Source organism: Salmo salar, chromosome 04, assembly GCF_965601325.2.
Source record: "Salmo salar chromosome 04, fSalSal1, whole genome shotgun sequence".
Classification (NCBI taxonomy): Eukaryota; Metazoa; Chordata; class Actinopteri; order Salmoniformes; family Salmonidae; genus Salmo; species Salmo salar.
Window position 1 is genome coordinate 46,455,079 of NC_138294.1, and position 19,193 is coordinate 46,474,271.

The following is a 19,193-nucleotide window of genomic DNA, read 5'->3' on the forward strand; positions in this document are numbered from 1 at the left end:
TAAAAAGAAAAACCCTTGAATGAGAAGGTGTGTCCAAATGTTTGACTGGTGCTGTAGATCACAATTTTGCAAAACATGCATCTAGAGTTAGGATTTGGCCCTGCGTCATTAGGGTCATGTGTGTGACACTTCGAATGTGTATTAGCAAAAATGAACAGTTTAAAATTGCAAACAGAAATTGTAAAGTAATTACACCATGCTAAGGTGAACCATTTACTATGGCACTGTACTTAACCTTTGTCCTTCCATACAACAGAACAAAAAAAATCTGAACTTAACTGAAGGCACATTTAAAGCTAGAATCAGCAGTTGAAACAATGACAATGTGTTACCCTGCCTCTGTTTTGGTAAAAAGCTGAGGGATGGGCCTGGAGAAATGTAAACACTCAAATTCATACAGAGCTATGGATGCAAGGACTTACCGTCAAAAATATAAAAAGGATAGTTTTAACCATTATTTGAAGCTATAGTGCGTTTACATTTACGTCGTTTACAAACATAATAAAAAAATTTAAAATCTGTAGGGGTATGACAGTTGAACCAAGCTCACGAGTCATTTATAGGTTATATTCAAGAATCAATATATATATAAAATTTATAGAACCAAAAACTAAGTGTTATAGGTTTAAGTTACGATGATGTTGAGCAGGAAAGGATTTGGCATAGGGTCCAACGAAGCCTTTTTTCATGCAAACCTACTGTACGACTGCATGACCTGTTGAAATCAATGGATATGCTTAGCGCCCTCCACAGGGTTCAAATGTAAAGTGCATACAGTACACACACACACACTACAGTCAACTGAGACGTTGTGTCTTGAGCCCCTGAACATTGTATTCCCTGGGCTTAACCCAATCAAAACCACTAACTGAGTTTCTGGGGTAAGAAACAGTAAACTCGCTTCCTTGTTTCCAATAAAGAAAGTGAATACTTATTCAACTGAGGTGTATAAGTGTAAAGCAATTATTTTCCTGCACTTTTCCTGAAATAATCTAACCTAGTGCAAAGAGTCTTTTTTTGGCTTGAATAAACAGAGTAGTCCCAGAGATTAATCATAGTTACAAAAAAAAGCTTTGGTTAAAAACAAAGATGAAGTGTCATAGAGTATGCGCTTGGCGAGGACTTAGAGGGCTGATGTAAGATGTAGCGTCCATGACAGTCCAGGTTGTGTCCATCATGCCAGGAATGCTGTTTGGTGGATGTAAGAATGGCAATAGAAAATATGTCAATACAAGAGCTGTTACTTGACATTTGTCCATGGTAGTAGGGGTGCTGCAGGTGAAAAGGGCTGTTTTTTGTTTAGACAGATTCTGCTGGCTGTAAGGCATCACAGTTGATGGCTCAGTTGTCTCTTGGCAGATTTGAGCCAACTGGTAATCAAAGATCATGGATGGTCATCAGTTTCCTCGCTAAGCTCTGTAGGAAACGCGCACACTTCAGCGGGAGTCATCCATAGGCTTACCTGTCTATGACTCGCTCTCTATGGTGACTGTGACCGTCTCGGCTACGTCTGAAACACAAGGGTGAGAGGTAAGAGGTCAAGGTTCAGGCAGCTCACAGACACAGGGCTACATGACATCACAGGGATCTACATACCAGTTTTGTCAAAGCTGCCATCCTGATGGTCCTCAATGTGGTTGACGTTGTCACCAAGGACATGCTTGGGGCTTCCAGGACCATCTACAGAGCTGTTTCACGACAAGGCCAGTATTACCTTCATGAATGAGGTGAGATCATTTACTGAATCGGGAATGAAAGCAAGCAAACCAAGAATTACCTTTTGCCGTTGATCTGGAGGCCCACAGCTATCTGCTCAGGATCTAAGTTCACCAACCGGGTGACAAAACTGTTACCATCACCGTGACTGAGAGAGAAAGGAGAGCGCGAGGGGGGGAGACATTAGGCATTTAAACACCTACAGTGAAACTCAAACTAGGTTTTTGACTAAAAGGCAGTACTGACTAAGATACAAAACTATTCTAAAGCTCCAACAGAATAGATGGATAGGTGACTTCATGTTTTCACCTGCTGTAGATGGGAAACATCCAGTACTTCTTCTGGTCTCCAAAGACCTCAGCCATGTTCCTACTGAATCCCAGAGAGAAGCCATTCTTGTCTGGGCCATTTCTGAAGACAGGAGCCCTGAAAGCCTCTGAAATAATAATTTAAAACAATTATATTAGTTGCAAGCAGCAATGAACACAGTTCACATGACAGAAGGGAGACAAGATAAGTTGGATAACAAAGCAGCAATATGTACAGTAGGAACCATCTTTATGTACAATCAGTGAAACCATGACCATGTTTATCGCTCAATACCACAAGGATGACATAAGTGAAGATTAGTCTAGTGCTGTACCTTTGAATGCAGCAGGTAATCACTCTTAGTCATTACTTAATGTGTTGAGTTTATTAACCAATTCTGGGGTCAATTTGACTAACGGTTTATGACTTGAAATATTTTCAGCGTTAGTGTATTGCAGTGGAGGCTGTTGAGACGACTTATAATGTCTGGAAACGGAGCGAATGGAATGGCAAACGCATTGAATTCTATCGCAGCAGTTACCATGAGCCCTTCCTCCCCAATTAACATGCCACCAACCTCCGGTGGTATATTGGTAGGCTATATTTTTTTCGGTCTTTTTTTAATTCTGGAACTTTATTTTGTCAAAATCGGTTTGAAATAATTAACACTCAGTTGGTACACTCCACATTAGCTTTAAAAAAAAAGAAATAAAAATCCTTCAAATATACTTTCACAGCTGTAATACGGTGACTGCACAAGCAGCAGAACTTCTACTTTCCCAAATAAATTACACACTTTTCACTATGTTCAGGCCACATAATACAGCAACAATGTGATTATACAGAAAGTAATCACGATATTTCACATTCATCTGCCCAATTACAATCTAACATACATTTGCATGAGACAAAGTCCACCTGATCAACAGTTACTGCTCTAGTATCCCATGGTGCCACTGGTGCTAATGACATCTATAGAGCCACCAACCGGTCTGGTGCCTACGGTGGCAGTGACTTTATATTCACACAGTTATTATAATTAATTATATACATAAGGTTTACATACAGCAGGTAGCCTAACGGTTAAGGGAATTGGGCCTGTAACTGAAAGGTCGCTGGTTCAAATTCCCGAGCTGACTATTTGGGGGGGGGGGGGGACTGTCAATGTGCCCTTGAGCAAAGCACGTATCCACAGCAACTTACAGGAGCAATTATGGTTAAGAGAGTCTGCTCAAATTTAAAGAAACAAACCAAATGTATTGGCCCCATGTCCATCAGTTAATTTCTTATAGCCCTGGTGAGATAGGGTGCCATCTAGTGGTGTAATGTGGCCAACTAAGATTTCAGCAACTTAACATTCTGAAATTCATTACAGGCCAATTTATTGGATATATATATATATAATAATTTGTTGTCAAATCTGACTTATTGTTCATGAGAATATATATATTTTAAAGTATTTTTAGCATTAGCGCTAATGTGGTTCTATTAGGTACAGTGTGGCCATATTTGAATGCAAAATAAAAATAAATTAAAACTCTACATCAGTCTTTCATTTTATGGACCGAGTCTAAGCTTCTTCAGGCTAGGCCCCTATTTTCTCCACTTCCTGTCTGACTGACATGCCCAAAGTAAACTGCCTGTTACTCAGAAGCCAGGAAATGCATATAATTAGTAGCATTGGATAGAAAACACTTTGACGTTTGTAGAAATGTTAAAATAACGCATGAGACTATAACACAATTGATATGGTAGGAGAAAATCCAAAGAAAAACCAACCAGAATTAATTTTTTTGAGATCCCATGCCATCCCATTAAATCCAGCTCCCAGATTACAATTCCTATGGCTTCCAGTATATGTCAGTCTTTGTTCAAGGTCCCAAACAAGGAATCATTTTTAGTTTTGGCACCGGGAGTCAGCTGGAAATCAGTCTGGGCACGAGACTGCACATTTTACTTTTCTATTGAACATACTTCTTTCTGTATGAAATATTATAGTTTAATTACATTTTAGGGTACCTGAGGATTAAAAGAAACGTAGTTTAACTTGTTTTAACAAAGTTTAGCGGTAGCTTTTGGGATTGTATTTTGGTCCTATGGTTTCATGAGAAGATTATTTGTTAAGCATGTTTAGCATATGTGCATCTACTGGTATAATGTGGCCATCTTTGAATCCATCAATGCTATTTTCTCAAACTCTTTATGGACCATTGTGTTGACTCCAAAGATCACATTTGGAGGGAATCAGACACTTAGTCCATGAGAAGATTGTGTATGATTATTTTAAGCTTTATCGTTAGTCAAAAAAGTAAATTGTTTCCTTATTTTTTAAAGATATCAATGCCAAACTTGGTTCACCATGGTAATGTCTGATGACCCTTAAATGTTTCAAGTTGATAGGCCATTATGGAGTGGATTTTAAGTTCAGATTTCCTGAGGTATCAAAAAAAGCTTTTCTCAAACTAAGTTAAGAGATGGCCGAGTTATGTACCATGAACCTACGGTTCATGAGAAGTTTTTCCCCAAAGGTTTTCAAAAGATATCCTGAGGGACCTTATGGGTCCATGAAGCAGTGAGGAAAGATACCTAAACGCAGCAAAAAAAGAACCTTCCCTTTTCAGGACCCTGTCTTTCAAAGATGATTCGTAAAAATCCAAATAACTTCACAGATCTTCATTGTAAAGGGTTTAAACACTGTTTCCCATGCTTGTGTAATGAACCAAGAACAATTAATGAACATGCACCTGTGGAACGGTCGTTAAGACACTAACAGCTTAGAGACGGTAGGCAATTAAGATCACAGTTATGAAAACAAAGGACAATAAAGAGGCCTTTCTACTGACTCTGAAAAACACCAAAAGAAAGATGCCCAGGTTCCCTGCTCATCTGCGTGAACGTGCCTTAGGCATGCTGCAAGGAGGCATGAGGACTGCAGATGTGGCCAGGGCAATAAAGGGCAAAAAGATGCCCAAGACAGTGCTACAGGGAGACAGAACGGAGAGCTGATCGTCCTCACAGAGGCAGACCACGTGTAACACCTGCACAGGATCGGTACATCCGAACATCACACCTGCGGGACAGGTACAGGATGGCAACAACTGCCCGAGTTACACCAGGAACGCACAATCCCTCCATCAGTGCTCAGACTGTCCGCAACAGGCTGAGAGGCTGGACTGAGGGCTTGTAGGCCTGTTGTAAGGCAGGTCCTCACCAGACATCACAGGCAACAACGTCACCTATGGGCACAAACCAGACAGGAGTGGCACATAGTGCTCTTCACTGACGAGTCTTGGTTTTGTCTCACCAGGGGTGATGGTCGGATTTGCGTTTATCGTCGAAGGAATGAGCGTTCCACAGAGGCCTGTACACTGGAGCGGGATAGATTTGGAGGTGGAGGGTCCATCATGGTCTGGGGCGGTGTGTCACAGCATCATCGGACTGAGGTGGTTGTCATTGCAGGCAATCTCAACGCTGTGCGTTACAGGGAAGACCTCCTCCTCCCTCATGTGGTACCCATCCTGCAGGCTCATCCTGACATGACCCTCCAGCATGACAATGCCACCAGCCATACCGCTTGTTCTGTGCGTGATTTCCTGCAAGACCGGAATGTCAGTGTTCTGCCATGGCCAGCGAAGAGCCCAGATCTCAATCCCATTGAGCACGTCTGGGACCTGTTGGATCGGAGGGTGAGGGCTAGGGCCATTCCCCCCAGAAATGTCTGGGAACTTGCAGGTGCCTTGGTGGGAGTGTGGGGTAACATCTCACAGCAAGAACTGGCAAATCTGGTGCAGTCCATGAGGAGGAGATGCACTGTAGTACTTAATGCAGATGGTGGCCCCACCAGATACTGACTTACTTTTGATCCCCCCTTTGTTCAGGGACACATTCCATTTCTGTTAGTCACATGTCTGTGGAACTTGTTCAGTTTCTCTCAGCTGTTGAATCTTGTTATGTTCATACAAATATTTACACATGTTAAGTTTGCTGAAAATAAAACGCAGTTGGCAGTGAGAGGACGTTTCTTTTCTTTGCTGAGTTTACATACAATTGGTTTCAAGTCTCTAGGTCAAACAGGGCGAAGGCTATGAGGGTTTAAGTGAGACTGCTTATAACAGTGGCACAAATAGGCCAATTGGTGCCATTATTTTGGACCAAGTTACCCATGGCATCTAGTTTGTGTGCCAAATTAAAAAAAAAAAAAAAAAAAAATAAAAGTTCCCAATCTATGCTCAAGTTATTTGACCATGTCAAGAAAATAAAATATTCAGATAATAGGTTCTCTGAACCACTAATTATAACCAACAATAAAAAGGAATCAACAATCAAGACAATAGTGGATGAGTTACTGTGTTGAGTATGGTGAGGCATGGCAGCTACCTATGGTGGTCCTGTTCTTTCCCACAAGCCAGAGATGGTAGCTGAAAAGCGACAGGATGCTGATGAAGAACATGGCCGCCACAAAAAACAGAAACAACACGTGGAATTTGGCGTGAGTGTCAGGCAGCTGATTCTTGAGGGAAGAGAGAGAGGAGCCGTTAGTGACGTCATACTCTTCATCCGCCACATACAGTAATAACGGTCACCTTCTGCACAGACACACAGGATATGACACATCAGTCAGTTGTAAAATGACCATGAAGACCTCATTCTGGAGTAGCAGACGCTTAGCCTACATGACTGTTCAAGTGAATGGCTCCAGAAGGTACTACATACGGCACAGACCTTTTGGTTGTTAGGCAAAATACGACATGCTAAAGAACCAACCCTGTCCGACTCCACCCCCCCCCCCCCCCCCTTTGGCCAAGATGACAGAGGACATTCATTGTCACAAGCAAGGCAGCATATAACACAAGCAAGGACAGAGGTCTAGTCTTACCAGTCAAGGGGGAACAGACAACGGCTTATGTTGCAAGACAACGGCTTATGTTGCAAGACAACGGCTTATGTTGCAAGACAACAGTGTTTGACAAATACTGAAGAGAATCATTCAACAGCAATTTGTACTTCTGAGAGACAGAAGCCTTGTGAATTCCATTATGGGTTGACCTTTACCTTTCCTTAGTGACTTGACATTAGTGGCAATAGGCTACTCTAAGTGCAACCTTTCTTTTTGACTAACCACAACGATCAGATGGTGACAATCTCACATTTTACCTGAGGACAATCCCCAACAGATCTCCACCGGCAAAGCTTTAGGCAAAGTATTAGAGACAGGCAGACGGTTAGTGCAGAAATTAAAAATGTGCAACCATCTTAGAGAGACATAACAAGGACAAAAAAAAAGAACAGGATTACAAAAGTATCGGCACCTGCGCAATGTCCTCCAGAATGTTAGCACAATTGCACATGTTCCCTCCTCCCTTTCCACACTATACCCTACTGCAAATCACACAGCTAAATATAAACTGGATTCACACAAATTTCTCCTGACATGCAAACTTGAACAGTCTGAGGTGGTTTATGTAGAGGATTTGGGGTATTGGCTAATTGGAACATGCAATCTTACTGCTTTCACTGGTTAACACTCAACTAAGTTCTAGCTAGTTAAGGAAGAAAGGACAGGCAGCTACAGTATTATTCAGTAGTACTTACTGTCCAGAATTTGATGAAATACTGCAGGACGGTAGCGGCGATGAATGCACAATACAGCATGGAGTAGGCCAGAAACAAGACAAAGAACTTGTAGTTTGAAAATCCAACACAGTTATTCACCCTGAGAGAGAGAAACAGAGAAAACAAAAAGTCAATGTGGCTTGTGCCGCTCGGTCTCTTTCTGAGAGCGGAGTAATCCTTTCCACATCACTATACCAGACAGATCAAATACGCTCATACAGGATGAAACTCTCCACCGATCCAAATCACTATCAAGTCAGTATTAACAATGGACTTCAAATGAGGGCAGGCATACGTTCTGGAGCGGTATGGTCATGAGTGTACTTTGCTAAGCATCTATACTTCATGAATGGACTGAGGCGTTACATACCATGGACAGTGATGATCCATCTTCAGTACACACCTGAGAGAGAGTGAGAGAGTGAGAGGTGTATGACAGCATGAAAAACAACATGAAAGAAAGTATATAGGACGTTGCTAGTTTAGACTGCGCCACTCTTGGTTGTATCCTCTTCCATATTTGGCGTTGTGAGGTGGTACCATTTCTTCTGGTAGGACCAATTGAAATCAACTTGATACTTGTCATTTTCACCTCCAGATCTTTGGATTTCATAGCCTATAATGGCAATCAATCTATGTCGAGAGGGGCATTTCTATGGCAATTTAAAGGGAAGGACTCAAATACAAAATGAAAATAGGAACAGATTGTTTTCACAGAAGGTGGATATTGAAATTCAGTCTCTTAGCTTTGTAAATAAATATACATTTCATCCCTATTTAGTTTTATATTCAGCGAATTTCATACACACACACAGTGAGGGAAAAAAGTATTTGATCCCCTGCTGATTTTGTACATTTGCCCACTGACAAAGAAATGATCAGTCTATAATTTTAATGGTAGGTTTATTTGAACAGGGAGACAGAACAACAACAAAAAAATCCAGAAAAACACGTCAAAAAGGTTAGAAATTGATTTGCATTTTAATGGAGGGAAATAAGTATTTGACCCCCTCTCAATCAGAAAGATTTCTGGCTCCCAGGTGTCTTTTATACAGGTAACAAGCTGAGATTAGGAGCACACTCTTAAAGGGAGTGCTCCTAATCTCAGTTGGTTACCTGTATAAAAGACACCTGTCCACAGAAGCAATCACTCAGATTCCAAACTCTCCACCATGGCCAAGACCAAAGTGCTCTCCAAGATTGTAGACCTACACAAGGCTGGAATGGGTTACAAGACCATCGCCAAGCAGCTTGGTGAGAAGGTGACAACAGTTGGTGCAATTATTCGCAAATGGAAGAAACACAAAATAACTGTCAAGCTCCCTCAGCCTGGGGCTCCATGCAAGATCTCACCTCGTGAAGTTGCAATGATCATGAGAACGGTGAGGAAATCAGCCCAGAACTACACGGGAGGATCTTGTCAATGATCTCAAGGCAGCTGGGACCATAGTCAACAAGAAAACAATTGGTAACACACTACGTCGTGAAGGACTGAAATCTTGCAGCGCCCGCAAGGTCCCCCTGCTCAAGAAAGCACATATACATGCCAGTCTGAAGTTTTCCAATGAACATTGGCTCATTAAAATACAAATCATTAAAATCCAGACAGAAAATATTTACACAAGAAGCAACCTAATATCACACAGTTTAAAAAAATTATATAGACCATTCTCCCAATTTCTCTCAATCATTTTTCTTGAGACATAATTGCCTCTCATCACAAAGATGCCTTATTTAACCTTTTAGAAGAATTCAGAGGACAACTGGGTGAAAGCGTTGTGGTCAGATGAGACCAAAATGGAGCTCTTTGGCATCAACTCAACTCGCCGTGTTTGGAGGAGGAGGAATGCTGCCTATGACCCCAAGAACACCATCGCCACCGTCAAACATGGAGGTGGAAACATTATGCTTTGGGGGTGTTTTTCTGCTAAGGGGACAGGACAACTTCACCGCATCAAAGGGACGATGGATGGGGCCATGTACCATCAAATCTTGGGTGAGAACCTCCTTCCCTCAGCCAGGGCATTGAAAATGGGTCGTGGATGGGTATTCCAGCATGACAATGACCCAAAACACACGGCCAAGGCAACAAAGGAGTGGCTCAAGAAGAAGCACATTAAGGTCCTGGAGTGGCCTAGCCAGTCTCCAGACCTTAATCCCATAGAAAATCTGTGGAGGGAGCTGAAGGTTCGAGTTGCCAAAAGTCAGCCTCGAAACCTTAATGACTTGGAGAAGATCTGCAAAGAGGAGTGGGACAAAATCCCTTCTGAGATGTGTGCAAACCTGGTGGCCAACTACAAGAAACGTCTGCCAACAAGGGTTTTGTCACCAAGTACTAAGTCATGCTTTGCAGAGGGGTCAAATACTTATTTCCTCTCATTAAAATGCAAATCAGCAGTGCCACAGAGTTCTATTGAGCGGTGGCCACTTTTTGATCATGCCTGTGATGACATTCCATTCACGCTACATTCTCAGAGTAAATCGTCAAACTTCTCAAACATAGTTTTTCCTGAAAACGGGTCACATATAGTAAAGACATGGGGTTTGGACACGTGTTTTTCTGACAGAATTCTCTATTGAGCGGACATTTGTATAAACCTTGAATTAATTCATCCTTTTATGGGTGAACACCCTAGAGTATATTACTTTGGAGTTGAAGCACCCAAAAAGACGCTGCATAAAACCCCATGGTGCATCTCATCTGAATTGAACTGAACTCACATGTCACATGTGGAGCAGTGGTGGCAGCGGTCGGGTTTGATCACCAGACAGTGGTCACAGTACCGGACGGCTGTGGAGAACAGGTACACCTGATCAATCATCATTAAATCCAAAGCTTGTGTTTCAACTACAGTCAATATGGAAATATTATTTCATACTATATACAAATGCTCAGTGAAATAGATTTTGCTTAACCTCACTAGGGTAGGGGGCACTATTTTCACCTCCGGATGAAAAGCGTGCCCAAAGTAAACTGCCTGCTACTCAGACCCAGAAGCTAGGATATGTATATAATTTGTAGATTTGGATAGAAAACACTCCAAAGTTCTAAAACTGTTAAAATAATGTCTGAGTATAACAGAACTGAAATGGCAGGCAAAAATCTGAGGAAAATCCATCAAGTGCCATTATTTTGAAATGGCTGATTCCAATGAAAGCCTATCCACCATTTAAAGGGATAGGACCCAAATTCCATTCCCTATGGCTTCCACTAGTTGTGAACAGTCTTTAGACATTGTTTCAGGCTTTTATTCTGAAAAATGAGGGAGAATGACAACTGAGTGAGTGGATAGTGGGATGTCCCCAGAGCCGTTTTCTGCGCACGACCGAGAGCACGCCTTTCTTTTATATTGAAAACACTATTGTCCGGTTGAAATATTATCGATTATTTAGGCTAAAAACAACCTGAGGATTGATTATAAACATTGTTTGACATGTTTCTATGAACTTTACCGGTACTATTTGGAATTTGTCTGCCTGTTGTGACTATATTTGAGCCATTGGATTACTGAACAAAACGAGCCAACAAAATGGAGGTTTTTGGATATTTATTTTACCTTTATTTAACTAGGCAAGTCAGTTAAGAACAAATTCTTATTTTCAATGACGGCCTAGGAACAGTGGGTTAACTGCCTTGTTCAGGGTCAGAACCGCAGATTTGTACCTTGCCAGCTCGGGGATTCGAACTTGCAACCTTTCGGTTACTAGCCCAACGTCCTAACCACTAGGCTACCCTGCCCCCAAAATATATAGAGGGACTTTCTCGAACAATTGTGTAACTGGGAGTCCAACCATACGAAGATCAAAGGTAAGTGATTAATTTTATTGCCAATTCTGACTTTCGTGACTAATCTACTTGGCTGGTAACTGTATGTAATGTGTGTGCTGAGCGCTGTCCTCAGATAATCGCATGGTTTGCTTTCGCCGTAAAGCCTTTTTGAAATCTGACACGGCGGCTGGATTAACAATAAGTGAAGCTTTATTTTGATGTATTACACTTGTGATTTCATGAAAGTTAATTATCTAAATTATTGGCACGCCTAAAGATTCTTATAAATACAATCAAAATCTATCTGCATTAACATTCTACTTTTTTCTCTCTCAGCTTAAATAACTGTAATGTGGCCTTCCATGGCTTCCTGTTTCACTGGGGTATAAAAATGAGGTACGTGCATGTAAAATCCATTTGTCATCCATCCCCATGGGAAAAAGCAAAGCGCTCCCAAACGAAGAGACAAATGGTGGTTGACCTTATTAAAAAATAACCTAAATATAACACTATTAGGAAGTTTAAAACCACTGGAACAGTGGTAAACTTGCCTGGTATTGGACGCAAGTGTATGTTGTCCCCACGCACAGTGAGGAAGATGGCTTGGGAGGCAAAGACAAAACCAAGGGCCAAAGGTGGACAATTACAGAACTCGGTTACATTTTCAGGTCACCAAGTCTCCAATTACACACCAACGCCATGCCAATAGACTCTTTGGAAGGTTTTCCAGAAAAAAGCCTTTATTGTGAGCAAACAACAAATATAAAACGCCTGGAGGTGAAGTATCTTTAATGTAACTAGGCAAGTCAGTTAAGGACAAATTCTTCTTCACAATGACGGCCTACACCGGCCAAACCCGGACGACACTGGGCCAATTGTGCGCCGCCCTATGGGACTCCCAATCATGGCCGGTTGTGATACAGCCTGGATTCGAACCAGGGCCTGTGTTGTGACACCTCAAGCACTGAGATGCAATGCTTTAGACTGCAACACGCCACACGGGAGGGCATTTTAGCCAAAAACCTGGTTGCCTCTGCCAAGAAGCTGAAACTTGGTCACAAATGGCTCTTCCAGCAAGACAATAACCCCAAGCACTAATCAAAATCCACACAGAAATTGTTTATTGAACAACATTTTTCAATGGCCATATCAGTCTCTAGACATGAACCCCATTGAAAACCTGTGGTTTGAATCGAAGAGGGCAGTCCATAAGGGCAGACAAAAGGATATCAAGGATCTGGAAAGATTCTATATGCAGGAATGCTCCAAGATCCCTCCCAATGCGTTTCTCCAATCTCATAACACTAGAATAAAAGCTCAGTGCCATTATCCTCGAAGAGGGTGCCGGAGTATTGAAACCAGGGGTGCCAATAATTGACACCTAGCTTTGAGATTTTTTTGTATAACTTGTAAACAAAATCTGAGCAATTGTATTAATTATGATCCTTGTTGATCATACAATATAGCATCATTTATTTTATACAGTCTTTTTTCACATCTTTATCAAGGATGCCAATAATTTGGGACCTGACTGTATATCCCAAATACATAAAATAGTACATCAATTCTAATTGGATGTACACATGGTGAGTTGGGGGTGGGTGGCAGTAACATTCTCACCTCCTGTCCCAGTGCGTGTATAGACAGGCAATCCTACCGCCACCTTCTTCAGGATCTCCTGCTGAGTGTCTGGATGTTCCTCCTTCTCATACTGCTCCTTCTCCACTTTGGGCAGACAGAACTGATGGGAGAACAGAAAGGTGTTTCTCAAAGTACGCAATAACATAGGCTAGTTATTACCGGTCGTCATGCATCTAAAAATTAGGGAACAGTTTAAATGTGGAAAAAAGTTACTTGAGATTGAGGGCAAATCCCCTTCATAACCATACACTAGGGTTAGGCAGTATCCAGATTTTCATACCGATTCTGTACCATACAGTATTACCGAATGTGCAAACAAGGGGTGCTATTTAAAAAAGATATGAATACAATAATAAAAACAGTGTAAGGCTTGGGCAGTATCCAGATTTTTATAGCATCACACTGTCTTCTCACTGTGGGATTTACCATATTACCAACATAGCACACAAGGGGGAAGCCCATTGGGCCTCTATTACCATAATGCTGACAAAATATTAGCTAAATCAAAAGGCGCAGTTAGATAAATGCTAACGAGCAAAAACAAAATAATTGCAAAGATCGGCAAATCCAGCTCAAAGTGATACAAGCATAGCTAGCAGCTACCGAATATCATTTTGTGTGAGTGTGGACATTTACAAGTAAACATGAACGAGAGAAATGGTGTAAATAAAAGTTGATGCATGCTTTTCTGAAGGAAGAGCAGACGGAGAACAGAGAAAAAAAACGTTAGTAGGAAGCGCAGTGAAAAAAAAAAAATGGCAGCTGTACAGAACTCTTCCAGACCTCTGACAGAAAGGCATAAGATATGTGACGGCAAATATTTAGTAGGGAATGGCATACAAGTAACTTCATCACCTCATGTGCGCCTCAGAGACAGAACGCTATAAACTCACCATCTCGCTTTCTCTATTTACAAAGAAACACATGACTGTTCTGGGGAACTACGGTAAGCTTCATAATGTAAAATAATGTGACAGGTGAAATGAAGAGCGCAATCTGTCTCATCTCTTAACTTATTACACAAGTTGACAGCTGCTGTCAACTTAAAAAGTAGCTACAAATATTCACATTTTATTGGAAAAACTTCAAAGAAATAGTTGACGGTATTGAAAAACCATCCCATGACTTTTTCCAAATACCATGGTATACCGCCCAAGCTATAGAGAGCTAGAGATGCACAACATTACCAAAAGTATGTGGACACCTGTCAGCAACAGGTGTGGCTGAAATACTCTCTACAGATTCTGCTAACCACAGCAGCGATGCAGTTCTTGACAAACTGGTACGCCTGGCACCTCCTTCAAAAGCACTTAATATTTTGTCTTGCCCATTCACCCTCTGAACGGCACACATACACAGTCCATGTATCAAATGTCTCAAGGCTTAAAAATCCTTTAACCTGTCTCCTCCCCTTTATCTACACTGATTGAAGTGGATTTAAAAAGTGACATCAATATGGGATCATAGCTGTCATGTAGTCAGTCTTTCTTGGAAATCTGTTCTTAATGTTTACTCTCATACACATATATAAAAAAAACACAAAGCTTGGACGCACCTACTCATTCCAGGGTTTTTCTTAATTTTTACTATTGTCTACATTGTAGAATAATAGTGAAGACAAACTATGAAATAACACATGGAATCATGTAGTAACCAAAAGTGTTAAACAAATCAAAATATATTTTTGATTTTAGATTCTTCAAACTAGCCATCCTTTGCTTTGACAGCTTTGCACACTCTTGGCATTCTCTCAACCAGCTTCATGAGGTAGTCATCTGGAATGCATTTCAATTAACAGGTGTGCCTAGTTAATTGAATTTGTGGAATTTCTTTCCTTAATGCATTTGGGCCAATCAGTTGTGTTGTGACAAGGTATGGGGGGGGGGGGGGTATACAGAAGATAGCCATACTTGGTAAAATACCAAGTCCATATTATGGCAAGAACAGCTCAAATAAGCAAAGAGAAACAACAGTCCATTACTTTAAGACAAGAAGGTCAGTCAATGTGGAAAATGTCAAGTTTCTTCAAGTGCAGTTGTAAAAACCATCAAGCGCTATGATGAAACCGGCTCTCATGAGGACCGCCACAGGACAGGAAGACCCAGAGTTACCTCTGCTGCAAAGGATAAGTTCATTGGAGTTACCAGCCTCAGAAATTGCAGCCAAAAATAAATGCTACAGAGGTCAAGTAACAGACACATCTCAAAATCAACTGTTCAGAGGAGACTGTGAATCAGGCCGTCATGCTGCAAAGAAACAACTACTAAAGGACACCAATAAGAAACACGTGCAATGGACATTAGACCGGTGGAAATCTGGCCTTTGGTCTGATGAGTCCAAATGGGAGATTTTTGGTTCCAACCGCCGTGTTTTTGAGAGACGCAGAATATGTGAACGGATGACCTCCGCATGTGTGGTTCCCACCGTCAAGCATGGAGGAGGAAGTGTGATGGTGCTTTGCTGGTGACACGGATTTATTTAGAATTCAAGGCACACTTAACCAGCATGGCTACCACAGCATTCTGCAGTGATACGCCATCCCATCTGGTTTGCACTTAGTGGAACTCTTATTTCTGTTTCAACAGGACAATGACCCAACACACCTCCAGGCTGTGTAAGGGCTATTTGACCAAGGAGAGTGATGGAGTGCTGCATCAGATGACTTGGCCTCCAAAAATCACCCGACCTCAACCCAATTGAGATGGTCTGGATTGAGTTGGACCGCAGACTGAAGGAAAAGCAGCCAACAAGTGCTCAGCATATGTGGGAACTCATTCAAGACTGTTGGAAAAGCATTCCTCATGAAGTTGGTTGAGAGAATGCTAAGTGTGTGCAAAGCTGTCAAGGCAAAGCATGGCTACTTTGAAGAATCTAAAATATATTTTGAGTTGTTTAACACTGTTTTGGGAACTACATGATCCCATGTCAAAACTATGAAATTACACGTCTTCACTATTATTCTACAATGTAGAAAATAGTAAAAATAAAGTAAAACCCTTGAATGAGTAGGTGTGTCCAAACTTTTGACTAGTACTGTACATGTATTTTTTTTTTTTAATACACTAAACAATTTAGGCAACAGGGATGTTGATCCAGGAGGGGATTGAATGTCTCTGCTGTAGCCAAGATCCCGCTTTGTGGTATCTAGCCACTTAGCTAGCAAACCAAATGCCTAGCTGGAGCCCTGAGCTGGATATAATTTATTATACACTTAGATGTTTTATAGTTATACAGAACTCAGTTATAAGCAGTACCGTAGAACGAGGCAGGGTGCCCCAAATATGATTATTTTATTGAAAATCATATTGTTGGCATTTCAAAATATACCGTTTATACCGGGGTATCGCCCAATCCTACCACACACACACCCTGTCCTATGTTAACATATACTGGATGGTGTAATTACAGAGTGCCTTAGGAACCACCGTGCCTACTGCCTGGCCACGTGGCATTGTGATGTAGCATATCGCGGGAGGTAGAGTGAGTACTACTGACAAAGACAGATACACACTCTCCGCATACCTCTTTAGAGGGGTTGGCGGGCCTGCTGCAGATAGTCTTCCAGTAGGACCAGATGAACATAATGAAGAACAGGTGAAAGACAACTAGGTATGATACTGTTGGAGAGAAGAAGCAAGAGAGACCATTCATACCTCATACCAGAGATCAAATATAATGCAATTATATCCATGAGGTCAAGGGATCAAATGTGGCCCTTTATCTACTTCCCCAGAGTCAGATGAACTCCTGGATTCCATTTTTATTTCTCTGACTGCAATTTGAAGGAAGTTGATAACTTGCGCAATGACTGGAGGTCAATGGGTAACTTCCTTCATACTGGACACAGAGACATAAAAATGGTATGCACAAGTTCATCTGACTCTGGTGAAGTAGATAAAGGGGCTCATTGCTAAAATCCCAAAGTATCCCTTTAACCCTAAATCACAACTTTTCATCCCATGCAAAACAAGTATTTAGTTGACCATGTCTAAATCACAAGTACCAGCGTACATCAGTGTCACGTAGACAGAGTAACGTTTGTGTGGGTTCAAGGTGGTGCAATCATGTGTGGGCCCAAGACAGTCAGTTTTAAATGCACCAGATGTTTCAGAATGTTACTTACTTTTTTCTGCATTATTTGGGATTGTTACTGAAAGAGACAAAGGGGTACAGAGAGAGAGAGACAGGAGTTTAGAGAAGGCCTCCGATTTATGCTTTTGCTGAGTTACAGTACTAGGCTCACATCTACTTCCCCTTTCTCTCAACCCCCAGCAGCAGCCTGGTACTACCAGCAGGAGACCCACCCGTCACAGAACGCTTTGTTTTCCCTGCTGAAGGGATGCCCCCTGACTACAGCATGTCATTGTACCATCAGCAACAGCCCACAGAAACAGGCTAACCAGGTTAGACAGTGAGTGGAAACAGTGTGGTTCACGAGGAGAGAGCAGGTCAGTTGTATTGGAATAAGTCAACTTGAGGCCAAAGTAGCCTCACAGCAAATGGCTCTGAAGATGCTTGGCGGAGAATGTAAGGCAGAATTCCATAGCCAAAATGCAACCGAAGCTAAACAATGTCAAAATAAGAAAGGTCAGAGAAGAACAATTTCCAGTCTAACATTTCCAGTAGATCTGATTAAATAAAATATGAGATCGGACAAAACTAATCCAACATCCCCTCTATTCCAATATGGGACGAGGATATAGTTTCCAGTCATTCGATTACGTCAATTTGTCTGTCCATTTCCTTCTAGCAACAGTGGCTTCTATCTATGGGCATGATTGGCTACCCGCAAAAGGTAGCGAGTGTTTCACTCATTCTATTTCTATGGTTTCACTCAAGTAGCAAGTGTTACATTGGATTTGATCATTGTCATACTTGTACGGTGGTGAAAATGATCCATACATTATCAACCTGATTTCGTCCGACCAAGTTACTGTAAACTACCGGCTATACACATCCTCCAGCTGGGCGGGCAAGCAGTAAGGCAACTTTGTTTCAATGAGGAAACAAACCACAGTAACCCCCCCCCCCCAAAAGAGAGAATTTTATACTTACAGATACAGAGTTCAACGACGTATGCATAATAAGACCAGCCAACGATAAGGTTTATGAAAATAACAGGTATCCAAGATAAACTCCGCTGACAGCACCTTAGAACATGATGCGGCGCCATCTTTAATCCGCCTGGGGAAAATTGTGGTGTGACGTCAAAGCTTCAGGCTTTTCAATGGACTAATGCCGCGTTCAAACAACTGAGAACTCGGAAACCTCAGACTTCCGACTTCAGTGCGTTAAAACAACTGCGACCTCGGAAAAAACGAGCTCCGAGTGAAAAAAAATAGATTTGAACGGTCATCCAACTCGGAATTTCAATTTGGGAACTCGGGCCTCTTTCTTCAGCTCCGGCTTTCCGACCTGAAAATCCCTGACGTCATGATTTGACCTCCTATTTTTCAGTTTGCTAAGGAGTGCCTCTTCTCCATCAGATGAAACCACCACTGATATGTACAGCTGTGAACCGTGAACTGGTAAGCTACTGGAGACTTGACATGAATCGACAATCTTATTTATTAATTACTGACTCAAATGAAATTGTATTTGTCATATGCTTCGCAAACAACAGGTGCAGACTAAAAGTGAAATGCTTATTTAAAAGTCATTTTATAACAATGCAGAGTTAAAGATAAATCTATATTTTGAATTATTATTGTGGGGATGGGTGATTCTAGTAATTTAGCTCAGTATTGCAATCTCTGCTGGCAATGTAAGCTACACATTTGTTCCAGTTCACCACAGTCCTATTCAATTAGCTTCTCCTGACCATTGTATTTAGACTGCCTGAGAAGGGATAGCATTTTCCATTTTGCTTCACTTCATGTGTCAACATGAAAACCAGACTTTATGACCTCGTTGACAAACTAGCCATATTTATTTATTTTTATTTAACCTTTATTTAACTTGTCAAGTCAATTAAGAACAAATTCTTATTTACAATGACGGCCTACACCTGGATGACTCTGGGCCTATTGTGTGCCGCCCTGTGGGACTCCCAACCATGGTCGGTTGTGATTCAGCCTGGATATTTGGGTGGAGATAAGAGATAAGACACAAGATAGGCCTGCAGGTGCTGTTTCTTGTTTTGAAT

The 19,193-nt window shown here is 41.5% G+C and overlaps 1 protein-coding gene across 2 annotated transcripts; it reads right to left on the reverse strand.

Annotated features, from left to right (window-relative positions):
* Nucleotides 1–690: 690 nt before the first annotated feature.
* LOC106603075 (palmitoyltransferase ZDHHC20-B) lies at nt 691–18,520 on the reverse strand. Of its 2 annotated transcripts, XM_082974449.1 has the most exons (13): nt 18,104–18,520; nt 17,172–17,198; nt 16,571–16,665; nt 13,028–13,148; nt 10,360–10,429; nt 8,009–8,041; nt 7,618–7,738; nt 6,403–6,535; nt 2,026–2,152; nt 1,778–1,864; nt 1,597–1,688; nt 1,463–1,510; nt 691–1,188 (listed from the first exon to the last, which is right to left on the reverse strand). In XM_082974449.1, the coding sequence occupies exons 1-12, from the start codon at nt 18,219–18,221 to the stop codon at nt 1,467–1,469; spliced, it is 1,068 nt and encodes a 355-aa protein (XP_082830575.1). In that variant the 5' UTR covers nt 18,222–18,520; the 3' UTR covers nt 691–1,188; nt 1,463–1,466. The 2 variants fall into 2 exon arrangements, with proteins under 2 accessions (XP_082830575.1, XP_014051713.1); XM_014196238.3 differs by having other exon boundaries at nt 691–1,510; nt 18,104–18,519.
* Nucleotides 18,521–19,193: the final 673 nt, after the last annotated feature.

Excerpts from the sequence above, each read along its gene's own strand:
- LOC106603075 (XM_082974449.1), bottom strand. The coding sequence starts at position 18,221 with ATGGCGCCGCATCATGTTCTAAGGTGCTGTCAGCGGAGTTTATCTTGG. Across the intron at positions 13,149-16,570 it reads CCGCCAACCCCTCTAAAGAG|TTCTGTCTGCCCAAAGTGGA; the intron begins GTATGCGGAGAG and ends TTCTCCCATCAG. Across the intron at positions 1,689-1,777 it reads CTCCAGATCAACGGCAAAAG|CTCTGTAGATGGTCCTGGAA; the intron begins GTAATTCTTGGT and ends GTCGTGAAACAG.